The sequence below is a fragment of the Tribolium castaneum genome, chromosome 2, assembly GCF_031307605.1.
Source record: "Tribolium castaneum strain GA2 chromosome 2, icTriCast1.1, whole genome shotgun sequence".
Lineage (NCBI taxonomy): Eukaryota > Metazoa > Arthropoda > Insecta > Coleoptera > Tenebrionidae > Tribolium > Tribolium castaneum.
The window spans coordinates 19,963,073-19,979,331 of NC_087395.1; the positions used below are offsets into that span (position 1 = coordinate 19,963,073).

The following is a 16,259-nucleotide window of genomic DNA, read 5'->3' on the forward strand; positions in this document are numbered from 1 at the left end:
AACTGCTTCACAAGGGTGACAATTGGAGACGAAAGTTTTAACACAAAATTTCTCTCATTCCTGACGAAAAGCTAGTGACAAAAGGAGTCTTATTGTTGAAAGAGAGTTTTTTAAGTTAAAAACTAAAACCGAGAATTTTAATAACGGCAATAACAAATTAATATTTGATAAATTTTAAAGAACAATAGTTTTAAATTACACTTCTTAGTATTAAGAAAATAAGACTTATTCTGCGAATAAGAGATATTAGTTGAATATCGAAATTTCTATAATTTTGATATATTTTTTAATTATGTTGTTAAGTTTTTAAACAAAATTAAATTTACTGAGGTTTGTGATACAAATTGCTTCAAGAGAGATGAGTTTTTAACTCGCCATGAACACAAAGTTGTGAGAGTACATAGCAAAAATGGAAAAACTATTTTTTTCTAATTAATCATCTATCTTCATTGATATGGTCGGTCTATCTTCCAAGTAATTGACCTATCTTGACCTGTCGTTCGTTTACAAAAAACTGATAGATCCGTGTTTTACATCAGACTTTTTTAAAAAACTGCATTTCTTCCTTTTTATCTCGCACCCAGACACGTTCAAGAAATTCCTGAACATTTCCCAATCAAACCAAAATAGCATTCCAACAACAACTCTTGCAATCGGCATTTTTCCTTGTCAAAGACGACAAAACAAATTATTTTTACGTAGTTGAGTAATGAATAATTGATAAATAAATATCAGCTCGATTCTTAATTAAGATCAGTCAAACAAAAATGCTCGTTTTGACAACAGTCTTAACAGCAGCTGCTGTTTTTCTCCTCTTCTACCTGTTTTATTGCTACAAAACAATAAAACAGCACATCTACAGCCTCATCTCGCTCAGCTACCTACCAGGACCCCCAGTGAACGACATCATTTCAGGAAATATCCTCCCACTGTACACTAGCGCAGGTAAGAATCACCAAACTTCTAAAAATCGCCCAAAAAATTATTTCCTCCAGAAAACATCTTCAAACAGTTGCGGGAATGGGGCCGACTCTACTACCCCATCTACAAGCTAAATGCCGCCCATTTGGCCGCCGCCAACATTCTCAGTCCGGAAGACTGCGAGGTAAACGAAAATCCTTTAAAACCAAAGACCAAATTTTCAATTCTAGCTGGTTTTATCCAACCCAACTCATATGGAAAAGTCGGCAATCTATAATCTCCTCCATGACTGGTTAGGGACCGGGCTTTTGACAAGCACTGGTATGACAAATGACTCACTTGATAACCTTGAACTTCCTTATCACTTTTCAGGACTTAAATGGCAAACACGTCGAAAAATCTTAACCCCAGCTTTCCATTTCAGTATTTTGCAACAGTTTGTTGCTATTTTTAACGAAGAAACCGATAAGCTTGTCGAAGTTTTGAAAGAGGAGTGTTACAAACCTTTCATCAATGTCAATGCGCATGTAGCCCAATTTACCTTGAAAACTATCGCAGGTGCTAAGATCGCAATAATTAGGGAACACTTGTAATGCAATGTTATGACTTGTAGAGACAGCAATGGGGACCAAACTCAGGTTTACCACACGAAAAGAGACTATTTACAAGCAGTCGATCGTCGACATGGGGGAGTTCCTCTTGTATCGTCTTTTGAGATGTTGGCTAATATCTAAATGTATTTACGTCTTCAATCCGCGTTATTATCTTGAGAAAAAAGTTACAAGACGTTTGCACCGATTTACGAAAAGTGTAATCGCCGAACGACAGGAGAATTTCAAAGAAATTGTAGTACCGGAAACAGATGAGGTCTACACAGGAAAAAGGCGACTCGCCATGTTGGATCTTCTGTTAACAGCAAAGAACAAAGAGGGCCTGATTGATGATGAAGGAATTCGTGAAGAGGTCGATACTTTCATGTTTGAAGGCCACGACACCACTGCAGCAGCTCTAGGTTTTGCCCTAATGGTCCTAGCAGGGCACAAGGAGGTCCAGGTAAGTCCAGCTCTCCTACATGTTAGTTTTTCTTCTAACTTAAAAAATTAGGACAAAATTGTGGAAGAAATGAACGAAGTCTTGGGCGACATTAAGAAAAAACCCACTTATCAGGATCTACAAGAGATGAAATACCTGGAACGATGTGTGAAGGAAGTACTGAGGTTGTACCCCAGTGTTCACTTCATTTCGAGGAAACTGGGCGAGGATTTGGTCACTCACAGTGGTCACAAGTTGGCCAAAGGCTCCATTGTCAATTTGCACATCTACGATTTGCACCACAATCCTGCCATTTATCCTGATCCTGAGAAGTTTGATCCTGATCGGTTTTTGCCTGAGAACTGCCAGAAAAGGCATCCTTTCGCCTACTTGCCCTTTAGTGCCGGTCCCAGAAACTGTATCGGGAAAAAATTCGCCATGTTGGAACTCAAAGCGGCCATTTGTGGCATTTTGGCGAACTTCACTCTCGAACCGATCGATATCCCTGAGACTATTGTACTAGTCGTTGATATAGTACTGAGAACCAAAGAAGGGATCAAGGTTAGGTTTATTCCCCGAGTATGAGCGTTGTTACAATAAAGTTTTTTAAGCAAAACCGGTTGTGTTTCTATTTTTAACCCTAATTATAATGACTCGATTCAATATTTTAGCTAGTCACGCTTATTTGTTGTATTGAATTGCGTTATCAATCTGATAAGTTTGTATATAATCCCGTGAAAGAGTGCCTAGCCTACACTCAATCACAATGTTCCTCGCACCGATTATTTTGTGTTTGGTTCTGCTGGCACTGCTTGTCAGTTCTTTGAGAAAAAGAGGACGATTTTGGGAATGTCTGGCGCCGATTCCCCAACCACCGGCATATCCCATCATTGGGAATTTGTTCGATATCATGCGAACCCCAGGTACTTTTTTCACAATTTTTTGACCAGAAATAATTAACTTTTTAGAACAACTGTTTCTGGCTGAACGCGAACGTGGTCTCAAGTATTACCCCATTTATAAGCTCGACGTCTGTGGTAACGGGGGCGTTAATCTTCTCAATCCCGAAGACGTTGAATTGGTTTTAACTGATACAAAGCAAAATACCAAAAGTTTTATTTATCACTTCTTGCACTCCTGGTTGGGCACCGGGCTTTTGACCAGTGCCGGTCCTAAATGGCAAAATCGGAGAAAAATCCTTACACCGGCTTTCCATTTTAACATTTTGCAAGAGTTTATCCAAATCTTCAATGAAGAGACCAAAAGATTGGTTGAAGACTTGGAAGCAGAATGCCACAAGCCATACATTGATGTAGTGGTTCCAATCACCCAATTTACTCTATTATCAATTGGAGGTACGACAAAATGCAGTTTTTGACTTTCTTGATGAAAAATTTTATCCAAAATTGGTTTAAAAAGCTTCCGAATTTGCTCAAAGATAAGATTAAGATCGTCTAGCAATCCCTTCCTGATTGAATGATATTGACAACCTTGACGAACAAATAACCCCAAATCCTCATTTAAATTTCAGAAACTGCGATGGGAATCAAATTGAACGCCTCCGACAACGATAAAGACGGCTACAAAAGAGCCGTTTACAAAATTGGCCAACTCCTCACCTACCGTGCCCCTCGGCCCTGGATTTACAATGAAACCATCTACTCCCTCACCCCACAAGGTCGCAAAGAGCAAAAAGTCCTAAAATCCCTTCACTCTTTCTCCAATAACGTGATCGCCGAACGCAAAAAACATTTCTCCTCCTCCTCTTACTCCTCCCGAAAACGTCTCGCAATGCTGGACCTTCTCCTCAAATACAAATCTGAAGGGGCAAACATCGACGACGAGGGAATTCGGGAAGAAGTTGATACTTTCATGTTTGAAGGTCACGACACGACTTCTGTGTCTATCTGTTACACTTTGATGCTTTTGGCGAATCATCGTGAAGTCCAGGAGGAGATCCTAAAGGAAATGGAGGCGGTCCTTGATGAGGAACCTCCAACTTATGCCAAACTCCAGGAACTGAAGTTCATGGACAGAGTGATTAAAGAGAGTTTGAGGTTGTACCCCAGCGTGCCTTTTATTTCTCGAGTCTCAGGGAGTGAGATCCAGACGAAGACGGGGTACACGATCCCGAAGGACTGTATGGTCAATTTACAGATTTATGACATGCATCATAATCCCAATGTGTTTCCTGATCCTGAGAAGTTTGATCCTGATCGGTTCCTTCCGGAGAACATTCAGAAGAGGCATCCTTTCGCCTATATTCCGTTCAGCGCAGGATCCAGGAATTGTATCGGTATGATGTAAAGGTTAAAACCTAATTTTTGGTAACTTAAACAATTGTTTTAGGACAAAAGTTTGCAATGTTAGAGATAAAAACTGTCCTTTGTGGGATTTTGAAGAAGTTTATCCTCGAAGCTGTCGATACTCGCAAAGATATGGCGTTCGTTTCAGATTTAGTGCTGCGTCCTAAAGGCAGCATCAAGGTCAAGTTTGTCCCCAGATGTGCAAATTAAGCCATGACAGTCATTTTTTTATCAATGAGTAATTTATTTGTGTTGTGATCTCTTCTAAATGGAAATTTTTAATGATTTAAAAATTATCTCTAATAATAAATTATGCAAGAGAATTAACCTTGATTTTGAATCATGCAACCTCATTCCAGTCACAATAATGATACAATCAACGCTCCTCTTAATATTTATTGTGATACTTTCTGTTATTATTTATATATGGTGGTACCAGAACTTTTCTCGTTTCTTTTCTCTTCTAAATAAAGTACCAGGACCTCCTGGATACCCAATTATAGGCAACATTATCCAGTTTCTTGCCACGCCTGAAGAACTATTCAAGATTGATCGAGAATTAGGTCGACGGTTTTATCCGATATATAAAGAATGGACTCTGACTTATGGTGCTGTCAATCTTTTGCATCCAGACGATATCGAGGTAAAAAATTAAAAAACAAAATGCAAACTCATCTTATTTTTCAGCTGGTGTTATCAAACAGCAAATATAATGATAAGAGTGCCATCTACGATTTTTTGCATTGTTGGCTGGGTACCGGTTTACTAACCAGCAGTGGTACCAAATGGCAAACGCGTCGTAAAGTATTAACACCGGCTTTCCATTTCAATATTTTGCAACAATTCCTTCCCATTTTCAACGAGGAGACAGTAAAACTTATTAAAAACATCAAAAATGACCAACCAATCGACGTTATCCCACCTGTCACACAATTTACCCTTCTGTCAATCGCAGGTTACTAAATTCTGAGAAGAATATGTGGGCGTGGTCAGGAAACCACGCCCACAACTCATACAACTAACCTAATAAAAAATCATTTAAGAAACTTCAATGGGAGTTAAATTGGACGCATCGCCAAAAAGCTGTGATGACTACAAGAATGCAATCCACGTTTTTGGCTACGCTTTGACTTACAGATTAGGTAGGCCTTGGCTACACAACCCGTTTGTCTTCTTCAATTTGACAAGACTTGGTCACCTGACTAAGAAAAGTATCAAGATTTTGCATGACTTTTCGCGAAATGTTATAGAACAAAAGAAAAGGACGTTTGAAGGGGAAAAGCGGGGTAAAAGGTTGGCAATGTTGGATTTGTTGCTTTTGGCTAAACACCAAGGGGCGGATATTGATGACGAAGGCATAGCCGAAGAGGTTGATACTTTCATGTTTGAGGTTTTTGCTCGATTTTTTTAAGTTTATTTCAAATAATTTTGGGTTTGAAGGGTCACGATACGACTTCAATTGCAATCTGCTATACGCTCCTCCTTTTGGCCAACCATCCAGATATTCAAGACGAGCTATATTCTGAACTCAAATCAGTCCTCAGTGACCCAACTCAGACTCCCTCTTACAGTGACCTCAAACAACTCAATTTAATGGAACGTTGTATCAAAGAGTCGCTTCGGATTTTTCCCAGTGTTCCTTTTATTTCGCGCTTATTAACTGAAGATTTAACTACAGCTTCTGGTTATGTCATTCCAAGAGGCTCAATGGCTCATATACATATTTACGATTTGCATAATAATCCAGAGATTTATCCTGATCCTAAGAAATTTGATCCTGACCGTTTTCTTCCTGAAAACTGTCAAAAGAGACATCCTTTCGCCTATTTGCCTTTTAGTGCAGGTCCGAGAAATTGTATTGGCCAAAAATTCGCAATGTTGGAGCTAAAAGTAGTGTTAAGTGGAATTTTGGGTAATTTTGTTTTGGAAGCTGTGGATAAGCCAAAAGATGTGACCATGATTACAGACTTGGTACTTAGATGTAAGGGACCAATCAGGGTTAAGTTTGTACCAAGATATAAAATAAATTGAATTTTTGATTGGCCAGTAAAATACGCAGTCCTGCCCTAAAGATATTGATATAATAGGATGTCATAAGCAATAAATTGTAGTTGTAATAATTCCATACAGCTGTATTAAAAATGTGTAACATTATTGAACTAAAACATATTTTTTGCCGCGCTTTATAGAAAATCATATTTTGCTCCAAATTTGAAGATGCAAACTATATCTTTACCTTTCTATAGAATTTTTGTCTATTTTACCTCCCATGGGAAGAAAGGACATACTTTGCTTCTTTAAATTAGGGGAATAATTATATACAAGGTGATTCAAAAACGTCGGCCATACTTTCCAATGGTGATAACGAACGTGGCACTTTTATCACTCGAAATTTAAAAAAAGCGCACTACTAAATATCTTAAAAGAACACGAAAAAATTCACACACACATACGGTCATTCGAATTACCTGAAACAAAAAAATTAATATTGGTTATAAGTGTGAACAATGTCATTTTATCCAACTTTAAAAATTTCAAATTTTCTGATTTATAATTTTTAATCGACTCCCGGACAAGATATCTGCCAATAATTTTATAACTAAAGCTACATTTGAGTCGTCACCTCTAAATTTGGCACCGATGGATGCAAAGCATAGATTTTTTTTTAATTCCTGGATATATCAATAGATCGATCCTCATCTAAAGTGTTTAAAAAATTTTGCGATTCTGTTAGCAATGTTGCAATTAAAAATCACTAAAAAACTTCAGGAGAGGAAGTTCGTTTGTTTTTCCAACGCTTACCAACTCAAAAATTCAAACGTTTTTTGAAACTTTTGTACAATATTTCAGAAAACTTATTACTTAACTTACTTATGTTTAAAGAATAAGTGGAATAATCAACTATAGCTCCTTAAATTGCTATAAATTCTACACTTACACACGTTTTTTTTTATTGTTTACAATATGAGAACCAAATAAATTACAGAAAAAAATAAGATTTAAGGTTAAAAAGCAACATTTCATTCAAAAAAAGGAATAAACTTGAAATTACCAACTTTGTGTAAGATTTGATTAAATTTGATTTCTATGATTTCATTGAATAATTAAACAATGGGTGGTATGAATAAAAATGAAGTAAATGTTAATACTACAAAATTGTAGTAAATTCTTCAACTAAATTCTACTTGCTAAAGAACCTACGTATGCTCGAAGTATTTATTTTGAATTTTCCGGAAGGTGCTAAACCCGTAGTATCTTCCATGAAAATGTTTGTAGTACCTACTAGTCAAAGAAAAAGCTAATACTTCGATTTTGCGTGTATTTGTAGTATATTCTTCATTTTTATGAAGTTGCTGTTACACGAAAAATGAGGCCACAGCGTAGCAGGAAAAAACATAGAAGAAATTATGACAATAGAACTTATAAAAAATATTTAGGTAAGAATTGTATTAATATACCTACTCATAAAAATTGTGTATTTTTTCTAGAAATTATTACATTACTACACATACTTAAGATTTTTATACCAAAGCATTTCTATTGTTTAAAGTTAAACAAATTATTCTTCTCATGTACAGAGTGAGTTTAAAGTATTTTTCAAAAAATCCTCGAACAGGAGGATTTTATTCTTAAAAATACTACATTTTGACACTATTGTAACATTTGTGACATTAGTTTTTGAGTATTGACGCAATTTTTAATTTTTTTAAATGGCAACACTCATTTCTGTTTACTAGTTTTGATGGTATACTTTTTTATCTTATCTTGTAACGTATAACAAAAAATTTAAAAATAAATTTAAAAAAATCAAAAAAGAAAAAAGCAATGAAAAAATTAAACACCTATTGATAATTACACATAAAGGACTTTATCTTTTCGATTTTGCTTAATTTTTTAACAAGCAATTGTTTGTCCGAAAACTACGTGTTATTGTCTTCGACAAGCCAAATCTCATTCATCGTTCGAAGTAGGTACTACTATGAGAAGTATCTGCTACAAACAGAAAGTACTTTGAACTGTCTTTTGTTCTCGGAAGTAAAGTATTTACTTCAAAAAAAGTAGCATTTACTTCCCCTGAAGTATTTACTCCACTATACTGTAGTATTAGTATTAGCATCTACTTCATTTTTATTCGAACCACCTAATACCTGTGCCACTAACCTCCCGCCTTTTTCGAAACATCAAACGTTTCTTCAAATTTCTTCAATTGTTTCCAAACAATTTTATTAACAAAACAACGGCACTAATTATAATCCAACGGTTTTAACATTTTTCACGAAAACAAACCTTTGGTATAACCACCACCATGACTTATCGAAGGGCCATTTCTTTCTTAATGCGCCAATATTATAATTAGAAAATCACTAAAAAACGTGAGTGGTGGGAATGTTCAAAATTTGCAATTTTAGAAAACACAGTTGTTAAAGTTGAGTTTCAATAATTTTTAAGCATATTGTGCCCACAATAAATATCCATGTGTTATTTTTTATAATACTTGGATCAAATGAATAGTGAAAAACGTTATAAAGAAGCATAAATCTGAGAGCAAAGACACTTTATGGGACCGTTAAACAAGCTGAAAACTTTCTTTATTTCTATTTACATCTGCACAAGACGAAAGAATACAAAAAAACTTACGGCGACCAAAGAGTTAGCGTTTTTTGAGATCGAATGAAACTTTTTTAATTTCATATTTCTTGTCGTGTTCATGTAAGAAATCTTCCAGAAACACTTCCATTATAAAAAATATATTTTAGAAAAATGTGTAGGTAATTTCTTCTTCAATACTGTTTTTCGCAGATAATTCTAACAAAAATAAAACTAATACTTTCTATACTTTTTCTAAGCACCAACCCTTCCCAGGTAGTATCCTTACAAATAATATCTCACCTTCAAAATTAATTTTTGTGGACTTCTCCATGGGACAATCTCACCGCAAACATTATATCAATCAAACACAATAAAATTTTATTTGGATAAACCAAAAATTGAGATGGTAGTCATTCACTCCGATTTTGGACTTAAATTTTATTTTTCCACCTGTTTGGATAATTTATTTAAAAGTCCTGCACTGGATTTAGTAAAGGAAGACATCGATGATGAATTTTTTTTCTTCGATTTGGTCCTCAGAGCTACCTTATTTTATCACTTGCGAATTTTTTAAACAATTTAAATGTTACCTATTTATTACATATTTGATTTTCCAGAAGAACAGTTTCGAAAGGATACATGGCCAAAGATGGATCAAACATTTGTCTTCTCAAAATTAAAAATGAACAAGTTTTAGTACCACTCGAGCCACATCTCGATATTTTACCCAAGGAAATGGACAAATTTTATTTAGCTACAAACGGATTTCGAGACAGCTTTGCCACACAAATAGCAAAACCAAGATTGACTTAAGTTAAGTATGTTAACTTTTCTTACACTTATAATTTGGTGGCATTCACAAGTGTTCGTTCATTTCGGGGCCAATACAATGAAAGAAACGAAATTAATTCCTTTTTATACTACATCGCCTATATCCATCATCGGAATACAGTGGAACTCGGTTATTACGAGCACCCAAGGGACTAGAGAATTTATTTGTTGTAACTTATAACAGTTATAACCGATCGTTGGTTCTAATCGAACATCGTTCTTATGGAGTAATTTTCAAGTTAAATGAGTTCTAAAGTTTGAAAGAGATACAGGAAATAAAGTATTAATCTATTTTGTTATAAAAAAGATATGTACATAATTGTGGGTACGGTTGGCGTCTGAGGATAAACTACTTCTCTTTGTCATTCATGCTATATGATGTAACTAAACATTCAGTCATAAATGTGTAAACAAATATGTAGTATTATGGTCTATAAAATTATTTTTCAAATGGATTTGGTCTCTCACTAAAACAATAATTTGATTTTCAGTTTTTATTAATAAATAATTCACAATTCTCTACCACAAATACATCCTAAGGCTCAGCTATGTTTGATGTTGAGGCCAACAATGTTCCGGTTTGTTTCAATATTTGTTGCAGACACTTTGTAATTGACTGGTGGAAAACCAACTGAGCCTAACATTTATTTTTTGATTGGAACCATGAATAAATTGCACTTTGTGCATGCACTACATTCAAAATAACACGAAATGAAAAGGTCTCAACCAAACTGTAGCACACATATAAATTAATAAATCATTCTTGCATACTCAAAAAATATAATTTAATAATTAAAAAAAAATAGTTAAAACAAAGAAATAAACAAGAATGGCAGTAACGGTTTTCATAAACGCTTCAACGTCCGTTTCTTGTCTTTAAGTATCTTCTTTTTCTCCGCTGTTAGTTTACTCTTATCACTGGCGTGCTTCTTAGCCAGAGGGCCCTCCCCGCTGCAACCTTTTGAAATTTTTTGGGGCTAAAAAACCAAATTATAGATCTATTCACTGATTTTGGCTAAAATTCACCTGAGCGTGAATTTCCGTCATCATTTTGGCCCGCTGTGAGTAGTCTTCGTACTGTTCGAGGAGCAGTTTCCCGGCTTCTTCATTGAGGGCTGATTCGGCGTTGGGCACAATGAGGAGGCATTTAATGGTCTGAAAAAGCGCAATAACCTCAAAAACACTCAAAACCGGAACACCTACCAGTAATATGTGTTTAATTCCGAGATCTGACTTCCAATCCTTTTTTAACGTGTTGACGCAAATCTCGCCATTGGCGGCCACATTTGGGTGGAAAATCTTCGTCAGAAAGAAGGCCTTGGGCGGCTCCTGAGGGAACCCCTTGCCCAGAGTGAGCTTCACCTTGAAAACGCCCCCCATATACGGCGTCCCTGCAACAGGAAGCTTGCACAACGTTTCCAGGACAGAGGGGCCACTAACCTGCAGGACCGTCAATGTACGCCTGAATATCGGTCACATCTTCGTCGTTTATTTGAACTTTGATCCCTTCGGGAGGATTTGAGACTAGATCTTCCATTTCTTTGACCACTCGACGGATGATCTGGGGCGAAAGATTCTCCACATTGTTTGACATCTGAAAACGGAAAAAAACGTACCAAAAACGACTCCACGAGACGAAATACGACGACTCACTGCTCCGGCACTTGCCCTTAATTAAAAATATCACAAGAAATCGACTAAATTGGCGATTTCACGACGCTAAAACAACCTGACAATCGTGATAACAAACATCAAACTTGGCGTTCTAGAGAAAACAGATGAACAACGAAATTTGAATTTTGCCACCAATCACATGCGTTTAATCTCGGACCCGGGGACGGCACACCGAAAAAACGCCAAATGAAACTCAAAAAAAAATTTCTTTCGCCCTGCACCACGCATACACACATTCAGCGACGAAAAAAGCGACGGATGAACCAAAAAATCGTTAAAATTAGCGCAAAAAGCGGTTAGAAATTTTTTGAAGCGACACCTGGCGACAGTTTAGTTAGAACATTTAAAAGTTGATTTTAGCCACTAAACCGCCTAATCTTAGGAAAAAATTAAAACTTTGCATTAACCACATTCTACAGGGGGTAAAAAAAGTGAAAAAAACGCCCAACAAAAGGTAAGATTGCACTTAAAGAACATATTTTGTTTCAAAAGCGCCCTCTGGCGAGTTAACAAACGGACTAGACGGTTAAAAAATCGGTTCTCGCCAATGGTTTAAAGACATAGTTGTGCCGTAACTCCTAAAACTAATCAATAGACGGCGCGCGAAAACGTCACTGAGATGGCACTTTTGAATTTCATACGTAATTTTTTGCTACTTTGTGTGACTTGGAGAAAATTATAATTGCAGGACAATGAAAATTTTAATATACGCCATTCCAAAGATATGTGGCCACACTTTTATTGCGGTAAAAACTATTTGCCTCTCAACCTCTAATCAAAAGTAATCCGTTTCTTCCTTGAAGTCAGTTTGATCCAAATTCAAAGGGACTTTAGGTCGCTGTTTAAAATAGCACAATTGTTCAAAGAACAATTTACACTAGTGAATTACACTATAGGAAGTGGATGCAAAGAAAATGAAACTGCTGTTATCAAAAGATCTGAGAGAGATAAGAATAAGTATACAGAAACATTTTTAACATTTGAACGAAGCGATGAATTTATTGTAACCTAAATAACATTGTCGATTTTTATGGATGACTGATGGGCAACCAGATTTACAGTCTATATTATCAAGTAAATAAACAACATTTAACCTTAAAAAAATATGAAAACTCAAAAAGCACACAGCCGGATTTCTAGTTTACATACCATAGGTGTCATATAATGGAGGTGAGTGTTTAAATAAAAAATAATATTTTTAAAAAACAATTCGTTACTGTAAACTATCATGCAGTTTTCCGATTTTTTGGCCACTTTTCAATTATTTTTAGAATCCCTATCACCTTTCTTTTTTGTCGCTCATGTTTTTAAATGGTTTTACAACTGAAATCTTCATAAAAGTCACCAACATTGTTTTACAATGTAAATTTTCCCAAAACACGATATAAATCGCATGTAAACAATGCAATAATACGTTAGCCATCTGGCTGACGAAGCAATATGGCGGTTCTCCCACTCCTCACAGAGTCACAACGCAACCATGTCTATACTAACCTTGGTTTTCGCACTTTTTTCGGTACAATCATAGAATAAGAGAGAGAGGGTACAATTTACCAAATTAATTTCGATTTCTTGGCACCGTCATGTTTAACAATTTGCTTAATTCGTCAAATGCAAAGTTTTTTAATTACTCCCTCGCTTTCGCTTCGGTGGATTAAATTCGTAAAATTTTTGAAAATCAAAACAAATTTCGGCCATGATGTGACGTCATGACCGACGCACCAATCAGAGGTTTATTTTGGTCCCAAATGTGGCTGTGTGATCCAGTGATCGCGTCAGAACAATAAAAAACCATAGAATAAGAGAGAGGAAGAAGCGAATCTCTCTGTCTACCCCTCGTTTTTTCGCGAAAGCGCCACCTAACCCGGGGAGAACGAACTAATTCGATAATAGCGGGAAATTCAAACAGGACATTTTATTTATTTTCCAAATTTAAAGAATTATAAATGTTAAATGTTTCTGTACTCATGCACTGTTACGAAACATTTTAATAAAAAAGCATCTGTAACAGTTGCAATAGCACAAAAACATTTAACATCCCTTAATAAAATGAAACAAAGTCTTTCCAATAAAAATTTATTGAAAAAATAATAACGTGCTGGAATGTATAGGCAAAATTAATTTAACTCGAATTGTTCTTCATAAACATACTCAGATGTAATAATATGTGTAAATACATTGTCTAAATATACACAATGATCCAGAGAAACTGAGTATGTTGGCATCAGATTAAATTATTGAATTGCTACCTGAAAGTGTACACTATTGGTATCCTTTAAAATTTAAATTCAGATTGCTAACAGACACAGTATTTCGGGATCAGTCTGTATAAATACATCAGTTTTGTTGGTTTGATTACTTGTCTACAGACTGTTCAGAAAAGCAAAAAAATATCAAAATTTTGCTTGTAACCTTTGACAATAGTCCAATTTTTAAGTCCCTTAAGGCTAAATTTAAACAACTATTTTTCGAAATTTATTCGTGGTTTACGGACGTTTGTAAAAGCGGCCCTAACACGTACTTTAACAGTTTGATGTCAAAGTTCTTGATAAGTTTTGAAATTTTTTAAAAGTAATCTCGATTGCATCATAGTTATTAGTAAATTACTCAAACACAAGAGAATTACAAGTGTGCTAAAATTATTTTAAATAAAAAGCCACATATCTGATATACATAACTATAACTGGAAGTTAACTGATTAAAACTACCATGTAATCATTTAAATTTATAATAATAGTAGGCTTTAATATTGATTAACTTGTATGATACTTGTAGAATACGTTTTTTCGCTTAGTTTCTAAATTAGGCAATCACAAAAAGGACAAACCTTGTTTTTTTAACAGGCATAGGCGTTATAACATTGTGTAAAACAACATAAAAGATTAAGACATAGAGGGACATGGCGAATTTGAAAACCTTGAACCATAGCAAGTCCTAAACCCCCTGCTTTCACAAAATACTAGCTTCGCAACTACAATAAATTTATTTATTATTATGATATACCTATTAATTACTGCACATTATATTTAACTCGTCTTCATGGGATTTTCAATTACATCCCAAGAACCGTTATCATCTCCAAGGACAGTCTTCACCTCCTAAACATCAAGAAATTCCTTTATTAGAGAAGTTTGTGTGATCCTTCTTGGTGTAATATGATTATATTAATATCTAGAAATCGCAATTAATTGTTGTATAGACACCTTTCAATAACGTTTACCTTAATTTGCCTTAAGTTGATTCATGCTTCATTAAAACACTGTCATTCACACTATACACTAGATTCAAATAAAAGATCCATATAAAAGTAGAGATGTTTGATCACAAAAACATCCAAAAAATCACGTTAAATCGTTTTCTGAAGTCTTTAAAACACATTAAAACAAAATGTCGCCAAAAACCGCAACGACAGCAAAATAATCGGCTGTTGATAAATCAAAGAATTAAAAAGAGAAGTGTGCGCACGTCGATTATTTTTAAGTGAACCTTCTTTACTTTTAGCAAAATGTGTGACAGATTCCTTTAAATTTACAGATTTCTTTGCAACTGACGCGACCTCTAAGCTGGAGCACACGAACTATTTTAGCCGTTTCCCCCCTTTGCCCCACCCCTCCCAGTGAACACATAATTTGTATACACTTTCAGGGGCCTGATAAAAAACAAAAGAGTTGCGAAATTGAAACGTCAGTCAAATTCCGTTGTATTATTTTGATGAATCGACAAAATTAACCGAAATGGCAGATCAGGTAACCCAATCTAGGTTAATTATGGCCCCCCAATGCCCCTCCTATTAAAGGCTGGCGATTCTCCCAGCGAGAGCAAATACACGCACAGCTTCGAGACAGAGCCCCCTTACGAAACGCGCGAGTACAAGTTCACTTATCCCTCGATTATGGTATCAAATCCGGGATTGGGGGCTTATGTAACGCTTTGTGTTATTACAGGAGGCACAAATCCGGAAGTTGAGGCATGGGTTAGAGAACTGGAGGGAGATCATCCTGGGGGCTAAGAGGGTGTTAGTTTGGGAGAAGCAATGGCACCCCACTGCCATTGTTGGCGGTAAAGTGGGCCCCCATTAAGTGGCAGAGGCTGTAACTGATGTTTCAGGAAGCACAATCCTTTTCACGTTTTTATGGTTGTTGGATCCGAGTATTTTGACAGTATTTTCAGTTTTTGGTTTAGTTTTGACCATTTTTGATTATTTGATTCCGTCAATTGGTAGCTCTATGTTTAAACCGGAGATGTGGACGGCACGGAAAGAACAGGAGTATGAGGAGTTTTGCACTAACGTTATTTTGTATAAAGCTAGATTAGAGTTGTCTTGGGCTCGGTTTTATAAAATGAAGAGCACCAATCGAAAAATGGTATTTTATTGTGGTCGTGTCGCAATGTTTGATTATTTTCTTTTAGTACTTTTTATTGACTATGATTACGTTGAGTGCACTCGCTTGGATTGGATGTACTTTTAATAACTTGTTTTTGTCGTACGTTTTCGTAACTTTTCTACTCCTCTTCCCAGGAATGGAACATAATGGGATAATTACAAAATGGAGTGAATACGTCGGTACTTTTCTGATGGAATTGATGCGACAAACTAAGTCAAAAGGTAGCCAAGAAAAGGACGATTAATTTGCTCAATAAAATTTGTTCTTTTATTGTTGTGTGATACTTTTGACTGATGTAATTTAAAATGTAGTTTTATACATAAATAAATAATTTTCTAATGAAATGACAAGTCACACTTGGAGCCTTATTTATTCCCATCAATACAAGAGGAAAAAGCCTAACACTAGTTGTAGTTGTAAAAAAACAACTGTATGTAATCCTCGTTTTTTAGTGATATTTCTTATAAAATGTTATGCTTGTTGCAACTAAATGCAAAACACTATTTTCATTATTTTTTAT

The 16,259-nt window shown here is 35.5% G+C and overlaps 5 protein-coding genes and 1 long non-coding RNA gene across 8 annotated transcripts; 4 read left to right on the forward strand and 2 right to left on the reverse strand.

Moving 5' to 3' along the window:
• The first annotated feature begins 767 nt into the window (after window positions 1-767).
• On the forward strand, window positions 768-2,548 carry CYP4Q7 (cytochrome P450 monooxigenase CYP4Q7). Its single transcript, NM_001039441.1, is given in 6 exon segments — window positions 768-945; window positions 996-1,105; window positions 1,152-1,242; window positions 1,294-1,479; window positions 1,535-1,974; window positions 2,026-2,548. Coding segments are annotated over 6 exon segments (1,518 nt in total). The 3' UTR covers window positions 2,539-2,548.
• Window positions 2,549-2,719: 171 nt separating this feature from the next.
• CYP4Q4 (cytochrome P450 monooxygenase CYP4Q4) lies at window positions 2,720-4,525 on the forward strand. Its single transcript, NM_001039440.1, is given in 4 exon segments — window positions 2,720-2,876; window positions 2,922-3,308; window positions 3,485-4,249; window positions 4,303-4,525. Coding segments are annotated over 4 exon segments (1,476 nt in total). The 3' UTR covers window positions 4,470-4,525.
• A 2-nt stretch (window positions 4,526-4,527) lies between these two features.
• LOC660068 (cytochrome P450-like protein) lies at window positions 4,528-6,424 on the forward strand. Of its 2 annotated transcripts, XM_064354674.1 has the most exons (5): window positions 4,528-4,902; window positions 4,947-5,214; window positions 5,303-5,401; window positions 5,510-5,649; window positions 5,700-6,424. In XM_064354674.1, exons 1-5 carry the CDS (start codon window positions 4,528-4,530, stop codon window positions 6,288-6,290), a joined length of 1,473 nt encoding a protein of 490 aa, XP_064210744.1. In that variant the 3' UTR covers window positions 6,291-6,424. The 2 variants fall into 2 exon arrangements, with proteins under 2 accessions (XP_064210744.1, XP_971423.2); XM_966330.4 differs by having other exon boundaries at window positions 5,303-5,649.
• Window positions 6,425-10,159: 3,735 nt separating this feature from the next.
• LOC660133 (uncharacterized protein) lies at window positions 10,160-11,627 on the reverse strand. The gene is made up of 5 exons (XM_966393.4): window positions 11,334-11,627; window positions 11,121-11,274; window positions 10,884-11,071; window positions 10,707-10,835; window positions 10,160-10,657 (listed from the first exon to the last, which is right to left on the reverse strand). Exons 2-5 carry the CDS (start codon window positions 11,272-11,274, stop codon window positions 10,526-10,528), a joined length of 603 nt encoding a protein of 200 aa, XP_971486.1. The 5' UTR covers window positions 11,334-11,627; the 3' UTR covers window positions 10,160-10,525.
• Window positions 11,628-13,100: 1,473 nt separating this feature from the next.
• Window positions 13,101-16,093, forward strand: Arl6IP1 (ADP-ribosylation factor-like 6 interacting protein 1). Of its 2 annotated transcripts, XM_015983743.2 has the most exons (6): window positions 13,101-13,137; window positions 15,007-15,100; window positions 15,151-15,249; window positions 15,299-15,413; window positions 15,462-15,718; window positions 15,765-16,093. In XM_015983743.2, exons 2-6 carry the CDS (start codon window positions 15,089-15,091, stop codon window positions 15,981-15,983), a joined length of 702 nt encoding a protein of 233 aa, XP_015839229.1. In that variant the 5' UTR covers window positions 13,101-13,137; window positions 15,007-15,088; the 3' UTR covers window positions 15,984-16,093. The 2 variants fall into 2 exon arrangements, with proteins under 2 accessions (XP_015839229.1, XP_971543.1); XM_966450.4 differs by lacking the exon at window positions 15,151-15,249.
• On the reverse strand, window positions 13,927-14,993 carry LOC107399016 (uncharacterized). Its single transcript, XR_001575703.2, has 2 exons — window positions 14,575-14,993; window positions 13,927-14,525 (listed from the first exon to the last, which is right to left on the reverse strand). It is a non-coding gene; the product is annotated as an uncharacterized LOC107399016 (long non-coding RNA).
• Window positions 16,094-16,259: the final 166 nt, after the last annotated feature.

Excerpts from the sequence above, each read along its gene's own strand:
- LOC660133 (XM_966393.4), bottom strand. The coding sequence starts at position 11,274 with ATGTCAAACAATGTGGAGAATCTTTCGCCCCAGATCATCCGTCGAGTG. Across the intron at positions 11,072-11,120 it reads GTACATTGACGGTCCTGCAG|GGACGCCGTATATGGGGGGC; the intron begins GTTAGTGGCCCC and ends TTCCTGTTGCAG. Across the intron at positions 10,658-10,706 it reads TGACGGAAATTCACGCTCAG|CCCCAAAAAATTTCAAAAGG; the intron begins GTGAATTTTAGC and ends TTGGTTTTTTAG.
- LOC660068 (XM_966330.4), top strand. The coding sequence starts at position 4,528 with ATGGAAATTTTTAATGATTTAAAAATTATCTCTAATAATAAATTATGC. Across the intron at positions 4,903-4,946 it reads TGCATCCAGACGATATCGAG|CTGGTGTTATCAAACAGCAA; the intron begins GTAAAAAATTAA and ends CTTATTTTTCAG. Across the intron at positions 5,650-5,699 it reads TTGATACTTTCATGTTTGAG|GGTCACGATACGACTTCAAT; the intron begins GTTTTTGCTCGA and ends TTGGGTTTGAAG.
- Arl6IP1 (XM_015983743.2), top strand. Across the intron at positions 15,414-15,461 it reads CCCCACTGCCATTGTTGGCG|GAAGCACAATCCTTTTCACG; the intron begins GTAAAGTGGGCC and ends CTGATGTTTCAG. Across the intron at positions 15,719-15,764 it reads AGAGCACCAATCGAAAAATG|TACTTTTTATTGACTATGAT; the intron begins GTATTTTATTGT and ends ATTTTCTTTTAG.